Source organism: Dendropsophus ebraccatus, chromosome 2 (assembly GCF_027789765.1).
Source record: "Dendropsophus ebraccatus isolate aDenEbr1 chromosome 2, aDenEbr1.pat, whole genome shotgun sequence".
NCBI classification, from domain to species: Eukaryota; Metazoa; Chordata; class Amphibia; order Anura; family Hylidae; genus Dendropsophus; species Dendropsophus ebraccatus.
The window spans coordinates 66,676,505-66,699,858 of record NC_091455.1 but is presented as its reverse complement, the minus strand read 5'-3'; the positions used below and the strand labels follow the sequence as shown (position 1 = coordinate 66,699,858).

General features: G+C 44.0%; 1 protein-coding gene across 2 annotated transcripts in view; it reads left to right on the top strand.

Moving 5' to 3' along the window:
* Positions 1-3,025: 3,025 nt before the first annotated feature.
* RMC1 (regulator of MON1-CCZ1) overlaps positions 3,026-23,354 on the top strand; it is a 29,079-nt gene continuing 8,750 nt past the window's right edge. For both annotated transcript variants that reach the window (XR_011361652.1, XM_069957695.1), the window contains exons 1-18: positions 3,026-3,248; positions 5,223-5,299; positions 5,990-6,074; positions 7,241-7,297; positions 8,319-8,405; positions 8,521-8,661; positions 9,306-9,406; positions 10,800-10,889; positions 13,804-13,909; positions 13,990-14,101; positions 14,394-14,438; positions 14,950-15,003; positions 16,341-16,469; positions 18,274-18,380; positions 18,463-18,582; positions 18,785-18,862; positions 19,307-19,411; positions 20,536-20,604. Coding sequence is in view for 1 of the 2 variants with exons in the window: in XM_069957695.1 (XP_069813796.1) it covers positions 3,147-3,248; positions 5,223-5,299; positions 5,990-6,074; positions 7,241-7,297; positions 8,319-8,405; positions 8,521-8,661; positions 9,306-9,406; positions 10,800-10,889; positions 13,804-13,909; positions 13,990-14,101; positions 14,394-14,438; positions 14,950-15,003; positions 16,341-16,469; positions 18,274-18,380; positions 18,463-18,582; positions 18,785-18,862; positions 19,307-19,411; positions 20,536-20,604 (1,665 nt within the window). In the remaining variant the exon portion in view is untranslated. The remainder of the gene's footprint in view (positions 3,249-5,222; positions 5,300-5,989; positions 6,075-7,240; positions 7,298-8,318; positions 8,406-8,520; positions 8,662-9,305; positions 9,407-10,799; positions 10,890-13,803; positions 13,910-13,989; positions 14,102-14,393; positions 14,439-14,949; positions 15,004-16,340; positions 16,470-18,273; positions 18,381-18,462; positions 18,583-18,784; positions 18,863-19,306; positions 19,412-20,535; positions 20,605-23,354) is intronic.

Sequence of the window (23,354 nt, the reverse complement as noted above, 5' to 3'; positions counted from 1 at the left end):
TAAATGGCACAGAGGATCAGAGCTGGCAATGCCAAATCCACCTGGAGAAAAAACAAGGCATAAACAGTATATATCCCATGTAAGATAATATGGGATAAAGTCCTTATTGTGGGGCTCAACTTCAAAGATAAAAGATGCTCGATCATAATATGTGCGTGGAGATGAAAAGAAAAAAATTAAATTCAAAAAGTTCTTTACTTTATTCCAATATCAGCATTACAGGTAGAGAATTCAAAACTGGGATAGATAGGTAAGTAATTCTATATGCTTCTGCAGAAGTGAAATTTTTTTAACCTCTACCTGGAGTTCCCCTTAAATGCTTTAACCACACTTATCTTTTTAAAGAGGACCTGTCACCCCCCCCTGCCAGGGTGAAAGGCTCCTGACCCCCCATTAGAGCACCCTATACTCACCTAATCCCGCCGGGTCCCGCTTCTGGAGATAGACGGGTGACGGAGATATAAGCCACTGCAGCCTGGCGCGCGCGGTCCTCAGATGAGTCCAACACTCATAGAGAATGACAGGAGAGTCCGATGCTCCGCCATTCTCTATGAGTGTTGGACTCATCTGAGGAGCGCACGCGCCGGGCTGCAGCGGCTGATATCTCCGTCACCCGACCATCTCCAGAAGCGGGACCCGTCGGGATTAGGTGAGTATAGGGGGCTCTAACAGGGGGTTGGGAGCCTGTCACCCCGGCACGGGGGGTGACAGGTTCCCTTTAACTTATCCATGCGATTCTGAGACTGTTTTTCCCAGGGCTGTCGGTCAGCGAACACACTTTTGATTCATTGCAGCCCCACAGGACCTACCGGCTCAGCCAGTCAGTGACTAAAGCTGTGCACCACCTCACTCACTGATTGGCTGAGCGGGTATTTCTGAGTGAGGCCATGACATCACAGGATCGGAAGCCCGGCTGGGGGACCATGAGCCTTGACGCTACACTGCCGGGGCATGGGGATAGGTACATAGGACTTCTTTATTATGTCCTCACCACCTTCTGCACCCCCTTCCCCTAGATTTTTCAATGTTGCCCTGAAAAACCCTATTTCTCTCACACACAAATATACACACACACACAGCCTGCTGCCGCCATGGCACACACACACAACCTGCTGCAGCCATAGTACACACACACACACACACAGCTGCAGCCATAGCACGCTGAAGAAAAACACATAATTTTCTCCCAGAGAAAAACACCACCTTGAGGACAGAGTTTACTGCTACACAACTTATGGTTTCCCCTCCTCCTCTATATTACACAGAATATCTTCATATTACACTGCTGCTCATATACAGTCATCCAGCATCCAGGAAGAGAACAGCACAGATCCCCCCCCCCCCACACACACACACACATAATGGACTCTTCCAGGTCAGAAACAAACTGCCAAATAGTGACCACCAACTTTTTCCCCGACCACCCTTACCTATTAGGGCCAGTGCTTTATTACTGATTAATGGAGGAAATGCTTCACCCTTTCTAACAAAATGTATAGGAGAAAGTGTTTTTCTGGTTTTAATAAATAAGGTCTTTAGATTGATAGAACATAAAATATATTAAAGAGAAACATTTCTAAATATGAAAATACAATTATGAAATTTTGAAAGAATTTTTTAACCCCTTAAAGACCCGGACAAAAATGCCCCAAAGGACCACGCCAATCACGCCAGTCATTTTTGCGTTTTCATTTTTTCCTTCCCTCCTTCTTAGAGCTCTTGCACTTTCAGTATTCTATCTACAGAACCATGTGAGGGCTTGTATTTTTTTTCTTTTAAGGGTAAATTCACTCGTACGGATCCACAGTGGATTTTACGCTGCAAATTCGTAGCGAAATCCGCTGCGGATCCTATGCCAATAGCTTTCTATGAGGATACATACTCACAGCGGGATTTACATCCCGCTGGGAGTGTGTAAGTGACAGTGCCATTAACCCCCCCGCCGGAGCATACTTTGCCTACTCCCGGCTCCGGCCTGCTTCTGCGGTTCTCGGCTTGACGTCTCGCTCAGCCAATCAGTGCGCTGCCCCACTGCAGCCACTGATTGGCTCAACGGGACGTGAAGACGTCGGGAGCCCCCGAAGCAGGCCGGAGTGGGAGGGAGGTAAAGGGGGTTAATGGCACTGTCACTTACACACTCCCAGCGGGATGTAAATCCCGCTGTGAGTATGTATCCTCATTGAAAGTCATTGGCATAGGATCCGCAGTGGTTTTCGTAAAATTCGCTGCAGATCCGTCTATGTGAATTTACCCTAAATCTTTTTTTTTTTTTGCAATTAATTATTAATAAAATGGGCTTATTGTGACTCCTATAACGGTTTTCATTTTTCACCTACGGGGCTGTATGGGGTGTCATTTTTTGCGCCACGATCTCTAGTTTTTATTAATATATGTCCATAATGTAGCAGCACTCCAAAAATGTAGATTTATTCACAATCCATCTGCAAGTAACAGCATATAGTTTTTATTAATACCATATGTGTGTAGATAGGATGTTTTGATCACTTTTTATGAATTTTTTTTTATAAATCTGCAATTCTGGCATTTTTCCCTCTTTTTGTTTACGCCGTTCGCCGCGTGGTTTGAACTTTATAAAACTCTAAATCTTTATTTTACATTTCTTCCTATTGGAAATTATGTTTTAGTATGCCCCCCCCTTAAGGGTAATATCACACGGTGGGGTGACCAGCGGGTAATGGCAACCTGACTGCAGTCACTTTTATTCACTAGGATGCAGCAACCAGAGCAAAATGTCACAGCCAAAGCTTTAGCATGATGGGAATTGTAGTTGTGTAACAGCTGGGGGGCCACAATTCGGACACCTGTCCTCTAAAATATTGGTGTTTAAAACTATGGGACAGCGCTGCTACAGGATAATATAGGGTTAAAAACGAGACAAAGCAATAGACTATCCCGAACACAAGAACAGGAGCTTTACTGGTGCAGTCACGTGACACGCAGGAAGCTCCTCCTCTGTGCAGTCATGTGACACGCAGGAAGCTCCGCCTCTGTGCAGTCATGTGATACGCATGGTGAGGCCGGTCATGTGATGCTCCCTCAGCGGGGTTCCTGTAGTGGGAGGGGCGGAGTCTGTCTCTGTAGTGCTGGGCTCTGTGCTTCTCCTCTTCCCCCGCTATCCCTCCGCCATGGACAGCGACGACTTCTACCTGGAGCTCAGTGACAGGCCGGTCCTGTTTGAAAAAGCCACCAATGTGAACAGCGTCTTCTTCGATGAGGCCAATAAACAGGTGACATTCTAATTGCCGCACTGTGCGTCCCCAAATGACATAGAAGAGTGTCATACAGTGTCCTATTAGTGTCACTGATGTTAAAGGGAGATCTCACTAAGCATGGGCTGACAGTGATGACGTCATATACATGACTTCTGCTCTGGTCACTTGTGGCCTGGCCATTAGCCACCAGTCATTGCCCAGTATAGATGGAGAGCTCACTGGGCTAGGCAGCTGACAAACAAGTGTTACTCTCATGTGGGACCCCCCCCTCCCCCAGCATGTCTATGGGTGTGTGCAAATAGATGCAGTGGTGTACTGTGTGTGTACCGCGTATAGCACTGGCGCCTCGGTACCGCGTATAGCACTGGCGCCTCGGTACCGCGTATAGCACTGGCGCCTCGGTACCGCGTATAGCACTGGCGCCTCGGTACCGCGTATAGCACTGGCGCCGCCGTACCGCGTATAGCACTGGCGTCTCTGTACCGCGTATAGCACTGGCGCCTCCGTACCGCGTATAGCACTGGCGCCTCCGTACCGCGTATAGCACTGGCGCCTCCGTACCGCGTATAGCACTGGCGCCTCCGTACCGCGTATAGCAAAGGCGCCTCCGTACCGCGTATAGCACTGGCGCCTCCGTACCGCGTATAGCACTGGCGCCTCCGTACCGCGTATGGCACTGGCGCCTCCGTACCGCGTATGGCAAAGGCGCCGCCGTACCGCGTATGGCACTGGCGCCTCCGTACCGCGTATGGCACTGGCGCCGCCGTACCGCGTATGGCACTGGCGCCACCGTACCGCGTATAGCACTGGCGCCTCTGTACCGCGTATAGCACTGGTGCCTCCGTACCGCGTATAGCACTGGCGCCTCCGTACCGCGTATAACACTGGCGCCTCCGTACCGCGTATAGCACTGGCGCCGCCGTACCGCGTATAGCACTCGTGCCGCCGTACCGTGCACCTTAAACAGAATGTACCATCAGGTACACTGTTAAAAATTACACATGAATCGAATGGTGCCGGCACGGGGAAGCCGGTGCCGTGGACCTTTTTTTGAACCACGGCCGGTTCCCGCGTACAGTGCTGTTCTATTCATGGTTACCGGGCTGGGGATGAAGCACTGGAGGGAGTGCTTCATCCCCTGCGCCCAGTGCTTCAGGGCGCCCAGTGGGAGGAAACCTCCGCCCCTCCATGACGTGCTCCCGCTGTTTGATTCATGTGTGATTTTTAAAGAGAGTTACCTGATGGTACATTCTCTTTTAAGTGTCACTGTTGTATTTTTTTTTGCAGAGATTAATAGTCCAGGCGATTTTAAGAAACTTTGTAATTGGGTTTATTAGGCAAATATGCCATTTTCCCAGGTCCCCCCTCCCTCCTCTGTATCATTCACTGCTCATTATCAGGAAATCTCTAGGGGAGGGGGGTGGAGGGAGATTAGTCGCCAGCAGAGAACAAAGCATTACATAGCGGGACCTGTGTGAAAGCCGATATTCAGAGGTCAGAGAGGTCATTGCTGACTTCATAGGAGATAGCCCGGTGATGTAGCTGTAAATTAACTCCTTGTTCTCCTGTTTTGGTGCCTCATCTCTCTCCATCCCTCCCCTCTCCATAAGAGAACCATGGAGATAGGAGGGAGAGCTTCAAACTGCTTTTTCATAATAAAAATTTATTTTTCGGCTAATAAACCCAATTACGTTTCTTAAAATCGCCTGTACTATTGATTTCTGCAAAAAAAAAAAATTAAAACGACAGTGACTAATAACACTCCATACTGTACATACATTGCTGTTCTACAAATAACATACACATATAATGGCTGACAGTGTCCCCCAGAATATCCAGAATACCAGAATATCCCTGCTAACAGTATCAGATGTTCCATAGTGTCAATAAACCTCTTCCATAAAATTGTCGCTCTCTATTGCCCTGTGACATCACATAGGTGTGATGGCCACCAGATATATTTTATATAACAGGACTGTTCTCTTGCAGGTGTTTGCTGTACGCTCTGGTGGAGCCACAGGGGTTGTGGTTAAGGGGCCAGAAGACAGAATTCCCATCTCCTTCAGGTAACGTTGCCTTGAAGAATTTGTTGTCATTGAGTTAATTTGTTGGTTCATTGTTACAGTGTGCTACGGTACATAAAACAAAACTGTGGAAAGTTATTGCAGCGCGGAAGTGAGGGGGGTGAGTACATTATAGCAAGAGTATGGCACAGCAATGTATCTGAAGAGGAGGGTGGCACTGCCTAGAAACAAGAGACGCCCACTGCAGCAGATGTCATGGCACAGAATGGCGAAGTTGGAATGCAGCCGTGCCGTGAGGCAGTGGTGTATACAAAAATAAGCTTGTCAGGAGTACCCCTTTAAATACTGGCCACTAGTCCAGTTTAGTCTTGCCTCACAGATCTCTTGTTCTGAGACTACAGAGTACAGTGCAGCATAGTGGTTTATGCTGTGATGAATAGGGACCATTCATCTTACGTCTTCCGCCACAAATTTCCAGTGTTTCCCCCACAAGTCCTGCACAGAAACCGTATATGTTAGGAAATGGAATAAAAGGGGCCACTCCTAGACTACATTCAGTTCATTACACTCAATGGGACCATCAGCAACACATCACAGTATATGTCAACATACTTTTTGCACAGGTTGCAAACCTCAAGACGTGGCTATAAACATAGTATAAATGTGTGCATATACACGCTTCTATACAGCTTACTTGTATTTCAGAGTTATCACTTGTTGTGTTCTCTATAGGATGGAAGATAAGGGGGAAGTAAAGTGCATTAAATTCTCTCTGGGAAACAAAATTCTGGCCGTACAAAGGACCAATAAGACTGTGGTGAGTAATTTATCAGACATAGTAATATTATAACAACATCCTGTTCTAGTTTATAACCCTTATAGAGCTAGATGGTGGTTATATGGACTCTATGGGGACATGTATCAAGGGAAAACTGCGTACTTTTTTGCGGAAAGGGGCGATTTGCGAATATTTTATTCGCAAAAAGGCCATTTGCGAATAAAATATTCGCAAATCGCCCCTTTCCACCGAGTACGCCGGGGGTGTGTGGAGGGGGCGGTACGGGGGGCGCGGACTCAGAGTCCGCGCGATTTATCATTTTTCACACTAAAAGATACGCCGAAAACCTACTCACCTTTCAGGTGGCGTAGGTTTTCGGCTGTGCGCACCGACGCGCACGGGATTTATGTAGAGGCAGTCCGCCTCTACATAAATCTCCGTAGCGCCGGAGATGCGGGGACATTTATAAGTCTGGCGTAAAAAACGCGGGACTTAATAAATGTCCCCCCATATGTCCAGCTGTATCCTGCAATAATTTTGGTCCCTAGGAGCAGATTTAGGGGACACGGCTGCTTACTCGGTTACATGCATGTAAGCAGGATGCCCAAGATAAGGGTTGGGTATACAGGGTCCTTATTCCTCAATGGATAGTCTATTTACTCTATATGTGCTCTCAGGGACTGAATAGTTGTAGTTGATATACTGTGAAGTGTGAGCTTGTACAATGAGAACTATAGATTGAAAAAATGGTTGGTGCTCACCATCTACCTTACTTAACCGGGCACCTTGTCTGGATAAGAAAAGCCAAATTGCATTTTAGTAGAAGAAATACCACTATGTACACATGATGATGTGTTATGGACATATTCATAGTATTTGCTCCTGGCACTTATGCTGACAGTAGCCATAGCCCAGAGGGCTCTTTTGGCCTCCATTGGGTTGATTCTTTTTTGGAATTGTACAAGGCGATGTAGCAGACAGCTCTCTCCTATATGGATAACCACCGCACAGTATGTAATGCATACTATACATCTCCTCACATTGTGATCAGTGGACGACGTATGTGCAGACGTCAGAGGTGTATGACGTATAAGATAAGTCGCTAGAAGTGTCTGGCAGAAGCTTATTTCCTGATCCCTTTAGATGACAAATGCACAGTTGCCCAGACAATCATTTAGTGTGCTTTATTATGTTTACTTTCACAGGATTTTATTAATTTAATCCAAGATTATTCTCAGCTGGAATATTCCCAGGAATGTAAGGTAAGCCAGCCATACATTTTTTTTCCCTGTACAAATCCTTAATATTAATACCGGTCTTTCATCATGTGTATATTGCCCCAAACATGAAAGGATTTCCTTATCAAGGGTCATAACCAGATGAAATGTTGGCTTTCTAGGAGTACTTTTAGCTGAGGAGAGTCGTATGATTAGTGTTCATTCTTTTTATTGGTAAACCGGATATAAACTATTAAGTATCATATACACAGTGTATATCACTCTAAATAGTTGACACCCTGTTTGCCGATAAAGTTAATTAACATTAATTATATGACTCTTAGGGCCCTATTACACTGAGCGATAATCAGCCAAATCGGGCTCCATGTAATAGAGACAACGATCATCTGCTGATGGTTGGTTTAGCAGACTGTGCATTGCTACGTGTAATAGCGGCTGACGACTTTCCAAACACGTGTAGAAGGCTGAGGATTGCCCAAACACCTGATACCTTACCTCTCCCCGCTCCTGGTCTTCTCTCCTGTCAGTAGACGCTGCTGCTGCCCAAAATGGGAAGCTACAGATCACAGGAGAGAAGACAGGGAACAGGGAGAGGTATAAGGTATCAGGTGTTTGGGCAAGGGCTGCTCGATTATTGGGCCGTCTAATAGGTCCAGTAAATGAGCGTGGATCTGGCAGATCTGCGCTCACTTACTAAAATGATCGGGCTGTAGTGGTCTCATCTAATAGGTCCTTTAGGGATCTTTTACACTGTGCAATATGTGGCTGTATGCGGCTGCCGATCAGCAAGGTTGTGCCTGCTTTTAATGCCTGACATATGCCCATAACGTAGTGGCCTCTAATGGATGCACCAATCTGCAACTTATCCTATTCATGTAATGAGTTTTGATTTTGTAATGTTCTGTTTGTCACCCTCTATTGCATGTATAGCGCTTTGGAATCAAGGGTACTTTAAAAATAATAATAATAACACATAAGAGTCAAAGGGTTAAATCAGATATTGGTCTAACACCACAAAATGATGTATTTACTTTTCTTTCTCAAGACAAAAAATGCAAGGATTCTGGGATTCTGCTGGACCAGCTCCACAGAGATCGTATTCATAACTGACCAGGGCATTGAGTTCTATCAGGTACGGCTGTAGTTACCACTGATGGATGGCTTGACAGTAGTGTGAACTGAACTGAACCATTGTAGTTGGCTTGTCTACCGTTCTTGTCTTCCCTATTGATTTGTGCTGGTTTCAGGTATTGGCTGAGAAGAGGTCCCTAAAGCTTTTGAAGAGTCAGAGTATCAATGTGAACTGGTACATGTACTGTCCAGAGAGCTGCGTCATCCTGCTATCTACTGCCAACCTCTGCAATGTGCTGCAGCCATTTCATTTCAGGGTGAGTCCAGGTCTTGGTATTATATGTTTTCCCTGTCTATAACAATCACCATGAATGATGCTGTTGTAGTGTTAAAGGGGTTATCTGGAGAGCAGAAATAGTCCTACCAGTTATCAGCAGACATGGTCAGCAGACATAGACAGGGAAGAAGTGGAGCGCTGTGGAGCAGAGGAGGTAGGACCTTTTCTGCTCTCCAGATAACCCCTTTAAGGCCTTTGTATATACAGTAGGTGTGCAACGGAACAGATTATGAAAAATCCAGGCATCATGTATTAAGATGATGGGAGCTCTGAAACAGTTTTTTGCATTACTGTAGTGACACAGCAATGCAGCTGTGTGTTTATTGAGGCTCGGGAGCCCAGTACTCCATTACCTGCAGAGGATGAACATCTATCCTGGTCATGCACTGGACACATGGGTATATGGCTTGTTTAAAGTATGAGCACACTTCATAAGCGTCAGCATACATGACTCATAATCCATACATGATCCATAGGGGGTGTTGCATAGTTGTGAGGCTAAATATAAATACTTCTAATCCATTGTGGGTCCCAGCCATCTGAGCTCTAGGAAATGTATAAAATGAAATAAAGTATATTGAACTCTGAATGTAGTAACTATAGATAGAATGTTTTGTTTTTTAGAGTGGGACAATGGCTAAAATGACAAAATTTGAAATAGAGCTGCCAGCATCTACAGCCAAGATCGCAAAGATTTCTGAAAGAGATATCGCAATGGCAACCATGTGAGTGATAAATGGGAATGACAGGTCTCCCTGGGCATTTTGAGATGTTTTCCTGCTTCAGTGAAGCTTAGTGTTAAAACAGAACAGCCATTTTTGGTCCTTCAGCTATTAGCATAGCCTTAGGGCCCTATTACACAAAGCGATAATTATCACTCTGTGTAATAGAGACAACGATCAGCAGATGAAATGATCATCGGATGATTATTTCAGTAGGCCCTGACCTAAAATCATCAGGCGTGCATCACTACGTGTAACTGACATGCACTGGCGACTGCTGATGATTAAACAAACAGTTCAGGCTCCTGGTCTTCTCCAGCACTCTGCATGCGTCCCGATCACGACCAATGATTGACTGAGCGGCCTGTCAGTTCAGAGACCGCTCTGAAGCTGCAGCTGCGGGACCGGGAAATATGCAGAGGTCAGACTGGGAGCCTCGACAGGTAATTTATTAACTGTTTGGTCAAGGGCTGCACAGACATCGCCCTTGTTTAATGATTATCGGGCTGTGTAGTAGGCCCGATAATAGGTTTACAATGTAGATTAGGCCGCCATTAGCCCGTGTAATAGTACCCTTAGTTACCTGCACATGTGGAGCCCGCAGTGATGTGAATTCCGGTCTGCACTGACTGTCTGGTATTAGTTTCGTTTATGTGACTGTGGCCTCTTTTAATAGTATTATTATTTATACAGTGTGTATATATATATTTTTTTTACATTGAGTGGCAGCAATAAGACCCCTTGGCTTCCACCAGTGGCTGTGTTGGGAATTACAGGGTTGACATACTGTATACCCATTGAGAGTGGCCCAAGCCCTGGTCCTGGCACAGCTATATATCACAGTTGCATGCAGCAGCCTCCCCAATGTCTACTGTAATGCATGTTAGCGTAAGAATAGATATACTTGGGGAAACTTTCTCAGTATCGCTGCAGCTATGGCACCATGTAGCAAAGCGAGAAGAGATAACTGACGTTCACTGTCCACTCAACGGAAGGCTGCCACACCTGCATTGCTCCTGACATGGGCTTCATTTGCATTCATCAGCAATAGGAATATGTAACTGTGCCACAACTAGGTCTTGAGCAGCCCTGCAGTTTCCAACACAGCCACTAATGGCAGCATAGGGTCTGGGTCGTCTGTTACTGCTCTCACTTGTGTAAAACTGTAAAAAAAAAACAAAATGTGTATTTATACATACACATGTAATTTAATAAAGTGTTTAGTTACAAAGTTAGTTTAATTCATCGTAATAAAAGTCCATCATGCTCATGCCATATACAGTTAAAGGGTGTGTCTAAGAAGGGGAGTTTTTAGTTATATGCCCGGGAGAGAAGTGCTGTATTGTTTACATACAGCTCATAATTATTTGTTGCATTTTTAAAATTTTATTTTCAGCTATGGACAGCTTTATGTCCTGTTTCTAAGACATCATGCCAAAGCCTCCAGTAGCCCAGGAGCTGAGGTCGTCCTCTACCACTTACCTCGGTAATGTATATTTTTTGCTAAGCTTTAGCATTAATTGCCAGCTGCAGTGTGTTAAGTGCATGTGAACAACTGGACAATGTAAGATAACTTGTACTGAACCTGGGCTGCATTCACAGGGCTGAAAGCGTTCATCTGAGTGTCTGCACAGCGCTTTCTCTGTGATTTACCATCTAGGGAGCATAACCCTTACATCAGCTAAAGTACCATAATCGTGTGTAGTAACAACAATCTGCATTATGGGAGCTTAACCCCTAGACGACCCTGGACGTAGGGTTACGTCATGGAAGTCTGTCCCCAGACGACCCATGACGTAACCTTACGTCATGGGTGGTATTCCCGCTATGAAGCGCGCTCCGGAGCGGAGCGCGCTTCATAGGAGGTGGGGGCCGGCTGCAGTGAGCAGCCGGGACCTCACCGGTAATGACACGCTGCAGCGATCGCGCTGCCGCGTGTCATTAACCCCTTAAACGCCGCGATCGCGGCGCGACCGCAGCGTTTAAGTGTAAGTGACAGGGGGAGTCCCCTGTCACTTACCGATCGGGACCCCCGCAGTGTGACTGCGGGGGTCCCGATCGTTGAAACGGACTGCTGGAGGTCTCTTACCTGCCTCCATGCGGTCCGATCGGCGATCTGCTACACTGAGCCTGCATAGGCAGGCTCAATGAGCAGAGCGCCGATAACACTGATCAATGCTATGCCTATGGCATAGCATTCATCAGTGTATAAATCAAACTAATGTATGTACAAGTCCCCCAAAGGGACTTCAAAAGTGTAAAAAAAAAAAAGTTCAAAACACTAACACACTACCCCAAAACCCCGCCCCCAATAAAAGTCTAAATCACCCCCCTTTCCCATTATATAAATAAAACATATAAAAATAAATAAATAGATAAACATGTAATTGTCCGATCTATTAAAATATAACAAGCGTCATTGCGAACGGTGAACGGCGTACACGAAAAGAGGGGAAAAAGTGCGCAGATTACCGATTTTATGTTACATTATATATTAAAAAAAAATCAATAAAAAGTGATCAAAACGTCCGATCTTCACAAATATGGTATTAATAAAAACTAGAGATCATGGCGGAAAAAATGACACCCCATACAGCCCCGTAGGTGAAAAAATAAAACCGTTATAAGCGTCACAATAGGCCCATTTTATTAATATTTAATTGCCAAAAAAAAGGATTTCATAAAAAAAAATATATATAACATTAGAGAATCTGTGTAACCTGCATATGGTTGTGTTCGGACTGACCTATAGCATAATGGTATCATGTCGCTTTTACCATATAGTGCATTACATAGACACAGGAACCCCCCAAACGTTACCATATTGCATTCTTTCTTACGATTTCACCTATTTATATCTTCATAAATAATATATTTGGAATTCCATCATACATGTTATGGTAAAATGAATGACGCCATTACAAAGTACAACTATTCCTGTAAAAAACAAGCACTTACATGGCTTGTAGATAGAAAACTGAGAGTGCTAGAGCTCTTAGAAGGGGAGGAGGGAAAAACGAAAGCACTAAGATCAAAATTTGCGCGGTCCACTGGGTCATTTTGGGCCTGGTCCTCAAAGGGTTAAAGAGTCACTGTCGTATTTTTTTTTTTTTTTGCAGAAATCAATAGTCCAGGCGATTTTAAGAAACTTTGTAATTGGGTTTATTAGCCAAATCTGCCATTATCTGCATGTAAAAAGCCTTTTCCCAGGTCCCCCCCTCCTTCCTCTTTTTCATCCACTCTGAAAAATCTGAAAATTGTGACTTGTTGCAGGAGTCGTCCCCTGTCTGCTCTATGGAGAGGGGAGGGGGGAGGAGGAAGGAGGGAGTTAGCCGGCAGCAGAAAGCAGATAACAGAGGATTACAGGCACGGAGCTTGGTGACAGCTGTAATCCGAGCTCAGACAGGTCACTGGTGACTGTCACAGGAGATATCCCGTGAGGGATTTGTAGATTAACTCTTTGTTGTCCTGTTTTGGTCTTTTCTTTAGCTCTCTCCATAGGAGAACAATGAAGACAGGGGGGAGAGCTTCAAACTGCTTTTTCATGATAAAAATGCATTTTTCGGATAATAAACCCAATTACAAAGTTTCTTAAAATCGCCTGGACTATTGATTTCTGCAAAAAAAAAATTCACGACAGTGACACTTTAAGTGGTTTAGTAACAACGAGCAGAACTACTGCATCTGTATATACACTTATACAGTAATCAAGAGGATGAAAGTAACCTCTAATAACACAATATGATTTTCTGGGAGTTTGTATTCCGCATAAGCATGAAATTCATAAAACAGTAATAAAAGACGTTATAATTTATGCTTCGGTCACAAGACTGACTCTTTTGCTGTGTAGCATTCATGTGATCTAGCTACAGACGGCTCCTGCAGCCAGAGACAAAATGCCAGCTTAGGATCCTTTCTAGTATTTTATGTCTATAGGTCCTGATTTCCCCTCCTACTTTTCTTAATGTTTAGACACTTGTTTTGCAGAAAGTTTATCCAGTATATTCCTATATAATACCTCTGGAAATCTTTTGTGTGCCTAGTTCTGTGAGATTAGATTGATAGTTATCCAAAAAGGTTGGTTCTTTACGCGTAGCAGAATAGTATTTTTGAAAGGGTTTGTTAGCAGAAACTATGGGAATATTGTTTCCTTACGTAGACCGCCAAACTAGTATAGAGTCTTACAAGCTGTGCAATTCTCCATGGGGAATAGTGTCGGCAAAGTAGCTGATTTCCAGAAGGAGTGTACACTATCTTGTTGCACACTGCCACCTATGGGAGGTCGACTTCCTTACAATCAAAGGTTTAGCTGCACAGTTATCCCTCTTTTTCAAGTTGCATCCTTTGTGTCATTCTGTATGAAAAGCCTCATGTTCCTATTTGTGTTCCTTCTGTCTTAGTGAGGGTCCATGTAAAAAGATGCATATCCTGAAGCTTAACAGAACAGGAAAATTTGCTCTAAATGTGGTTGATAATCTGGTTGTTGTCCACCACCAGGATACAGAGGTAGGTTGGATTTAGGGGGTTAAACAAAGCGGTGAAGTTGGCATGGAGGTAATGGGTTCTCTTCCTTGCATATCTTTCAGACATCTGTAATCTTTGACATCCGCTTACGGGGGGAGTTTGATGGAACGGTGACCTTACATCAGCCGGTGCTTCCTGCTCGCTCCATACACCCTTACCAGATACCCATAGCAGGTGCAAATGTCTGATACCAGAGCTGAGAAATATCTATGTAGTTTTGTGGTGGGACACACATTTGCCTTTGGGGGAGACGGGGCGGATTTACAAATTGTGGCATCATTAAAGACCATAGTTTATGGGAATAATGAGATGAGAAGAGATACAGGTCCACACTGAACTTGTTCATGGAACGTGGTGGGTGTCATATATCTTCTTTAGCAATCCAACCGGCATCTCTACATGCCCTGTCTGAAGATGAGCAGCTTTACAGGTACACATTTAACACTAACACATTGTCTTCCTGCAGGTCCCTCAGCTGTGGCCGGACAGCTCCCTATACAGTGTAAACTCTGTATCCTTTACATCTATTTGGTATTACAAGAGAAGTTATAGCTCAATGTACTAACACATATAGTATTATTCATACTTTCCTGTTTGATAATTTTTATTGAAAGATTTAAGTAATATAAAGATATTGCAAACTTAGAAACATGTGATAAAATATTCACATTATGAGGTATAACAAGTATTCCTGAGATCATTTGAGGTATACCATAAAAAGAAACCCCAATTTTAGGACTAGAAACAGAAACTCAAAAAACTAGTCATCCGGCACTCCCAAGCGGCGACAAAGCAACATGGCTACTTCCAGGGGTACAGTTTAAGGGGGTGCATGGGTAGCATTCACACCTAGATTCTAGTTTCTGGGGGGCCCCTAAGGCCTTTCGGGCATATGTCAGGTGTGGGCCCCGGGTACTGGTCTTGCATTGGGACCCAGGAGCTTCCTGTTATACCTCTGCCTATTGCACTGTGTAGATTGATCTGGATAAGTTGTTAATAAACATTTTTCTTAACTGGAACAGATTCCTCTTCCTGGATTGTTTTTCAGCCAGACATCATCATAAGCGCCAGTGAAGGTAGGACTTTACATGTCCTTAGAAATTCTTTACATTGCTAAAGAGTTGTTGTACAACCTGTTCACAACCAGACAAACACAGTCTTGGGATCCTGCTCTCCCACATGGTTCTCAGAGCCAGAAAACATTTAATATTTTATCTATTTTGCCATTATTGAGAAAACTTAAGTTATTCTGTTCACTGGGGCATTTCTGTGCCCCTCCTCTATACCCTCCTGCTACTGTACAGATACACAGAAGATTGTTGGCAGAAAAAGACCACTGGGTCAATCTAGTCTGCCCTTTTAGTATTTCCATTCTTATTATCTTAGGATAGATATTTGTTTGTTTAAACATACATCTATCCTAAGATAATAAGAATGGAAATACTAAAAGGGCAGACTAGATGGACCCAGTGCTCTTTTTCTGCTGACAATTATGTTTCTATACGGTGGCAGGAGGTTATAGAGGAGGGGCACGGAAATGCCCCACTGAACAGAATAACTTAGGTTTTCTCAATAATGGCAAAACAGATAAAAATAAGAAAGGTAACATAGTGATCAGTGTTGCCAGGGCTATCCTGCTGCAACAAAAGGTTACTATGGGTTAGCGACAGATTCCTTTTAAAGTGACTCTGTACCCACAATCTGACCCCCCCCCCCAAACCACGTGTACCTTCAGATAGCTGCTTTTAATCCAAGATCTGTCCTGGGGTTCGTTCGGCAGGTGCAGTTAATGTCATAAAAAACAACTTTTAAACTGTCAGCCCCATGCCCTTTGGCCGTAGCTTATATTGTGTTGTGTATGCATTAGGCTGGCACACCCTCTATGTCCCTCCTCCCCGCCCTCTTCATCATTAGGAATGCTCCAGGCAGATTGCTTCCTATTCGTCAGCTGTGAGAGGACGGCACATGGGCTGGATCGTTAAGGCACCTGTGTAGTTTTCACTGCAGAGGAATAGGAAAAATGGTGAAGAGGGTGGGGAGGAGGGACGGAGAGGTTGTGCCAGCCTAATGCATACACAAACTAAGCCCCGGTCGTTTGGCACAGGGCTGCCAGTTTAAAAGTTGTTTTTAATGACAATAACTGCATCACCTGCCGAATGGACCGCAGGACAGATCTTGGATTAAAAGCCGCTATCCGAAGGTCCAAGTGATTAGGGGGAGGGGGGTCAGATTGTGGGTACAGAGTCGCTTTAAACAGTGACAAAGTTGACAGCTTGAAATACTTAGCCAGAGGCAGATGCTGAAGCCATGACGTATCCGATTGTCATACATCTCAGTAATGCAAAGGCATGTTCTATAGGGGGTGTGTAGAGATTTGTAGTGTCAGGTGTAAACATCTCTCTTATATACACAGGATACCTCTGGTATTTGCGGATCAAGCTTCAGCCCATAGTTCACTTACTTACAGACAAAGGCCGACTGATGGATTTTCTGCTTCAGCGCAAAGACTGTAAATCTGTTATTTTGTCAGTGTGCTCACAGAGTAAGTGCTATCCTCTGTTCATTGTGACTAGTGATGAGCGCTACTTAACCCCTTCAAGACAGAGCCCTTTGGTGCACAAAAGTCCGGGTCAAATTAATGCAATGTTCCTCCTCGCCTTCTAAGAGCCATAGCGTTTTTATTTTCCCACCTACAGGACTGGTTGGGGTGTCATTTTTTGTGCCATGATCTCTAGTTTTAACTAATATCATATTGGTGTAACAGAAAAATTTTGATCGCTTTTTATAAAAAAAATTTCTTATTTATAATTTTTTACAAAAATCAGCAATCCTGGTGTGTCTTTTTTTTGTTTGCACTGTTCACCGTGCGGGAACAATGAAGTTATATCTTAAAGGGGTAGTGCGGCGGTAAAGAATTATTCACAGAATAACACACATTACAAAGTTATACAACTTTGTAATGTATGTTATCTGTGAATGGCCCCCTTCCTCGTGTCCCCCCACCCCCACCCGTGTACCCGGAAGTGTGGTGCGCTATACATACCTGTCACGTGCCGACTCGTCTCCGATCTTCAGTCAGTGATGTCGTCTTCGGACGGCCAGGCCGAATCCCTCCGACCGTCCTGAGTGCCGGCCTCCCTCTGGCGCGTCATCGGCTGCTCAGCCGCGATTGGCTGAGCATAACTGTGCTCAGCCAATCGCAGCTGAGCTTCTGATGACGCTGAAGAGGGCGGCCGGCACTCAGGACGGTCGGAGGGATTCGGCCCGGTCGTCCGAAGACGACATCGGAGACAAGTTGGCACGTGACAGGTATGTATTACGCACCACACTTCCGGGTACACGGGTGGGGGTGGTGGGACACGGGGAAGGGGGCCATTCACAGACATAACATACATTACAAAGTTGTATAACTTTGTAATGTGTGTTATTCTGTGAATAATTCTTTACCGCCGCACTACCCCTTTAATAGATCAGACAATTCCGCACGCTATGATATATAATATGTTTGTTTAATTTTTTTTCTAAATTTTTATTTTTATAATGGGCAAGGGGGTATATTAAACTTTTAGTGTGTGTGTGTGTGTGGGGGGGTGGTATAAGGGTTTCTTTAATACTTTAAAAAACTTCACTTTTTTTTTTTTACACTTTTTTTTTCACAGTAAAACATGCAATCATTAGATTGCATGTACTGATCTATGCTATGCCGTAGCGTAGCATAGATAAATGTTATCGGCGATCTATGCATAGAATGCCGAATTGACAGGGCGGAGGTGAAAGGCTTCAGGTGTCCCGATCACTCGGTGACAGATGCTTGTTCTGTCACTGAGTACCTTAAACGCAGTGATAACTATAGACTGCGGCGTTTAAGGGGTTATTGAGCCGCAGCTGCGGGATCGCACCTGCCTCTCATTACCCTCCGCTCCCAGGACACTGATGTATGCGGGACTGCTCTAACTGCAGCGGTCTCGCACACATCAAACCCCTTCAGTGTCAGGAACGTGCATATACAGTACGTTCCTGCTGCACTTGGTGTGTGCAGTAGGAACGTATATCTACGTATTGATGTGACGGGGTTAATCATGCTTGAGAACAATCGTTCGGCACTTGAATGCCGGTGACTAAAGATTTTGGATGCAGCCCTAGGGAGTCCTGGAAAACATGGATACAGCCTATGGCCTATACAGTTTATCCATGTTCTCCAGGACTTCCTAGTGCTGCATCCAACCCGGTATTGAAATGAAGCACAATCGCACTCCAGCGTACCTAAGTAGCCGCTCATCTCTAAATGTGACGAGATGGATTCACCAGCATTGTTGTGCTTTCTGCTTATGGGTTTTGTTCTTCAGTGTTATCTGAGAAGGATAGAGCGTCCCTGCCTGTCATCGCTACTGTATTCGATAAGCTCAACTGTGAATATAAGAAATATCTTGAGGCTGAGCACAGCTATACATTGGTAAGGAAAATCTAGTGTTGTTACTATATAGTGTTCTCTATTATGGTAATTTATGCAATGTTTACTGGCTTCTGTGTCACAGGCCGTGGAGAGCAGTCAGGGGAGAAGTAACGCTCTTGTGAAAAGACCTGTACGAGGACAAGCAGTCATAGATCAGTCTGATATGTACACCCATGTTTTATCTGTCTTCACAGACCTGAAAGTGAGTAAATCTAAAACTACTGTAACATTTGAGCTAGACTGCGACTATGCGGCATGTGATGAAAATGTACAAATATACTTTAGTCCTCTAAAAATAAATAATAATAATCCCGTATATGTGTGTAATGATGTGCTTCATATACTTGTAAGATAGACGTATATGAAGCACTTGCTTGACTAATGGTTTTCTCTTTTTTGGTCAGGAGGCTCCGCACAAGTTTATCATAGCTGTTCTCATGGAATACATCCGATCTCTGAACCAGTTCCAGATTCCTGTACAGGTGTTCTTTTTTTTTCCCTTCTTCTGCTTCAGTGATGCATCACATTGAAAAAAAAATACAATTCACTTGTAGTGAACCCAGCTTAAAAACTTGTAAGCATGTAGCATTACTTAAAGGCTTTGGGCGCCCTTCAAAAACACTTGCTTCTAATAGAAAAGGCCTTTGCTGCATTCCTCTGGCACAGCTGTGGTGTCCGTAAACGATTGCACTGGGAACCTATCCATCCACGATTTATTGAATGCTGCATCTCTCCACGCAGGGTTGTTAATGGTTGGTTATATATTGTGTGTGTGTATTCTGGTATTGTGACATTAGTGATCATCACACGGGGGTGAGGGGTGTTATGTGGCATGGTAATTACCTTATTTCCTAGTTTATTAGTGGCTTTCAGATCTTTCAGACCATGATGGTGATCAGTCTGGTTTTGTTTTTGTTTATTTTCAGCACTATCTATATGAACTGGTGATCAAAACACTGGTGCAGCACAATCTCTTCTACATGCTTCACCAGTTCCTGCAGTATCATGTGCTCAGCGACTCCAAGCCTCTGGTATGAAAAGTTTTGGTCAGTTTTAAGCCATCCTAGGGGGAGAGAATGTAATTTTTTTTATACTGTAATATCACTGCTGCTGTGAGACTTTTACACCGCTGTATTGCAAATCTTGTGGGTATGGTGTATGGTCGTGCAGCTACAATAGCAGGCACAGCTATTATACAAGAGTGGTCCTCTTCCTGGGTAAAAAAAAAAAAAATAGAGTCTGAAACTTTTTTTCTGTTTCAGTCAAATTGTGAGTTTTAAGGCCGCATTATGCGGAACAATAATCTGGGGGAAGTGAGCACCGGCTTGTCAGTTCCCCACTTGCTGCCTGTGCCATTTTACTCGCAGACAGCATGGAGCAGTGGGACGGGCTGCCCAAACGATTCTTAGGTCGTTTAGGCAGCCTGCTGAAGTTAGCGGTGGTTTGCTGCCCCCACTCTTATTACACGGAGTGACACACAGCAGACCGCCGGTGCATGAACTGTGCTCTTTCAGGATGCTGAAAGACCATGATCAGCTGATATTGTGCATATCATCTGATTGTTGCCTTTCAACATGCGCTGTTACACTAAACGATTAAGGTAAGGCTGGTAAGTTTCGTGTAATTTCGTGTAATAGGGCCTTTAGAGACAAAGCATAGTCTGATTTAAACACATGCCAGACTTTGGGTAACTATTTCCTGCAGCCATGTCACAGCAGCCAGACATTCACTGTTTCACCAAATATAAGGTTCAGTGGTGGTGGTTAGGGATTTACTAAGAACAGCATTTCATACACTATTTTTATGTAAAAACCCACCTGTGTCAGCTTCACTGGATTTATTGAGTGGCGTCCATGGCTGCCCATGCAGCAACCTTAGAAATCTGCACCATCTGGCATTGGAATCAACTATAGTTTAGGATCGTGCCTGTGGTGGTCTGCCTGATTTATTTATTTATTTTCAATGAAGCCTTACCCACTTTTAAAAATAATTACAAAAAATTGTTATGTAAAAAAAAATATTTGTTTTTTTATCAAAACACTGGCTTAAAATCCATTATTTTCCCCCTTTATGCCTATTTTAGCTGTAGTAAAGAGAGAAATAAAACTTTATTGAATAATTGTCTCATGTAATGTTCGGTGCTCTTTGTTTACAGGCCTGTCTCCTGCTGTCTTTAGAATGTGTGTATCCTCCAGCACATCAGCTTTCCCTGGACATGTTAAAGGTAAAAAAAAAGGCTGCCAGACTCACACCCAAAAGAACTGAGCTACACTGTGACTTTTTGTAACATAACTTTGATGAGATAAACGCATGTAATTGGGGGAAATTTAACAATACTAAGCTTGGCATACACCAGGATAAAGATGCAGATCTTTGTGCAAACCATGCTGTTTGTGCAAAAACCGGTGCCTTTTCCTTGGTGTACACCCAGCTTCCGTGGCCACCTCTCACACCTGATATATTATGATTTACACCTGTGTGCCTGCAGTGCGGCAGACACAGATCCGCCAAATTTGCTGAGAGGTGTGAATTGCAGTCGGGGACACAGCACCGTTGGGTTATAGGCCCTGGTTACTAACACTGATCACCCATTAACCCCCCCCACTACTGCATCTGTAGTTAGTTAATCATGGCATCCCACTCAGTGTAAGGTCACTAAAGCGGGTGAGTTTATTTGAAGATGTCAAAGTCTCCCTCCAATTCACCCCCTTAGGGGTACATTGCACAAATGGGCTAGACGCTCCAAAGCTTCTCCACAAGTCCAGTTCGCCTCCTCGAGGCAACCTTCTGATTCAGAACCAGTGTCAAAAAGGGAAAATCGTCTGGCCTCTGCTATGCCAATGCTGATCCAAGCAATGTGGGACACTTTACAGGCCCAGAATGTTCTGTCTGTGGATCCTCTGGCTTCCATATTTTTTTTTAAGGGTACCAACTTTTGCAGATGTTGCCTCCCCATCTTGACCTGGTAGTCTCTTTTTGTGGTTCCAGGTTCAGCCTTGCACCCAGCTTTCACTTTTTCCTGGGTTAGCAGGGCATGCTCTTCTTGGGCCAAACAGCTTTTCCGGGTCATCATGCCTCTAAATTCCTTAGTGACTCATCCCTGGAGTCTACTTGTTTCACGGCTTGCGCCACAGACAACTTTTTGGCTATTTTGGTGCTCCATTCGGCTTAAATCATAGGCAGCCAGTGCTGCTATTGAAAGGGCGGCATCCAACTTATGTAGCCACAGGGAATCAAACATAGAGCGTTTGGGTTTGCGTAACAATGCTGACTCTTTGGGGAACACCTGGACAAATCATCTCTGAGGCCTTCAGTGGCCGAAGTTCTTCTTTCCCCCAAAGTAGCTCCAGGTTTTCCTCCACCTCAATTCTTTTGAACCCACCAAGTCTGCTTTCTGAACTTTAGCTTTTTCCAATAATACACACCCCGTTTTCGCAAGGCTTTATTGTTCCAGTTTCCTGTGTAAATTTCTGGAGTGCATTGATATTTACAATGTCTACCTTAACCCCTTAAGGACAGAGCCTGAAATGGCCTTAAGGACAGAGACAAATTTTATGAATATGACCAGTGTCACTTAATTCATTAATAACTTCGGGATGCTTTTACCTATCCAGCCGATTCTGAGATTGTTTTCTCGTGACATATTGTACTTTACATTTCTGGTAAAATGGAGTCGATACTTATAACAAATCTTTATGAAAAACACCAAAATAGCGTGAAAAATTGTGAAAAAATGCATTTTTCCCAACTTTGAAACCTTTCTGCTTATACAGAAAATGGTTATGCCACATAAATTATACATTAAATAGCATTAGCAACATGTCTACTTCATGTTGGTAGCTTTTATTAAACTATATTTCATTTTTTTAAGACAATAGAAAGCTTAAAACATTAGCAGCAATTTTCCAAATTTTCAGTAAAATTTCAAAATCAGATATTTTTAGGGACCTGTTCAGGTTTAAAGTGTATTTGAGGGGACTGTATGTTAGCCCCACAAAGCACCCCATTTCAGAAACTGCACCCCCCAAACTCTGCAAAAGCATATCCAGAAAGTGTTTTAACCCTTTAGGGGAGTCACAGAAATAAAAGCTAAGTGTGTAAGAAATTTTAAAATTTTTTATTTTTTACACTAAAATGTTGTTCTAGCCTTCATTTTTCATTTTTAAAAGGGGATAAAAGAAAAAAAAAACACCAAACGTGTAGCGCAGTTTCTCCCGAGTACAGAAATACCCCATATTTGGACATAAAGTGCTAAGCGGGCGCAGGACGAGCCTCCAAAGGGAAGGAGCGCCAATTGGCTTTTGGAAGCTGTATTTTACTGGAATGGATTTCAAGGGTCATGTCGCATTTACAGAGCCCTCGTGCTGCCAAAACACTGGAAACCCCCCACAAGTGACCCCATTCTGGAAACTACACCCCTCAAGGAATCTAACAAGGGGTGCAATGAGGATATGGACCCCACTGGTGACGGGCACAAATGTGGAACAATGTGACGTGAAAGTGAAAATTTTTATTTTTTCACTTTCACGGCACAAATGTGCCCCTCATCAAGGGGTTCATATCCTCACTGCACCCCTTGTTAGATTCCTTGAGGGGTGTAGTTTCCAGAATGGGGTCACTTGTGGGGGGTTTCCAGTGTTTTGGCAGCACGAGGGCTCCGTAAATGCGACATGGCGTTTATCATCCATTCTGGCCAAATCCAACCACCAAAATCCAAATGGCGCTCCTTCCCTTCGGAGGCTTGCCCTGCACCCACATGGCGCTTTATGTCCACATGTGGGGTATTTACGGACTCGGGGGAAATTGCTCTACACATTATGTGTGTTTTTTTCTCTTTTAACCTCTTGTGAAAATGAAAAATTTAAGGCTAAACCAACATTATAGTGTAAAAAATTTAATATTTTATTTTCACGCCATATTGTTCCACATTTGTGCCCGTCACCAGTGGGGTCCATATGCTCACTACACCCCTTG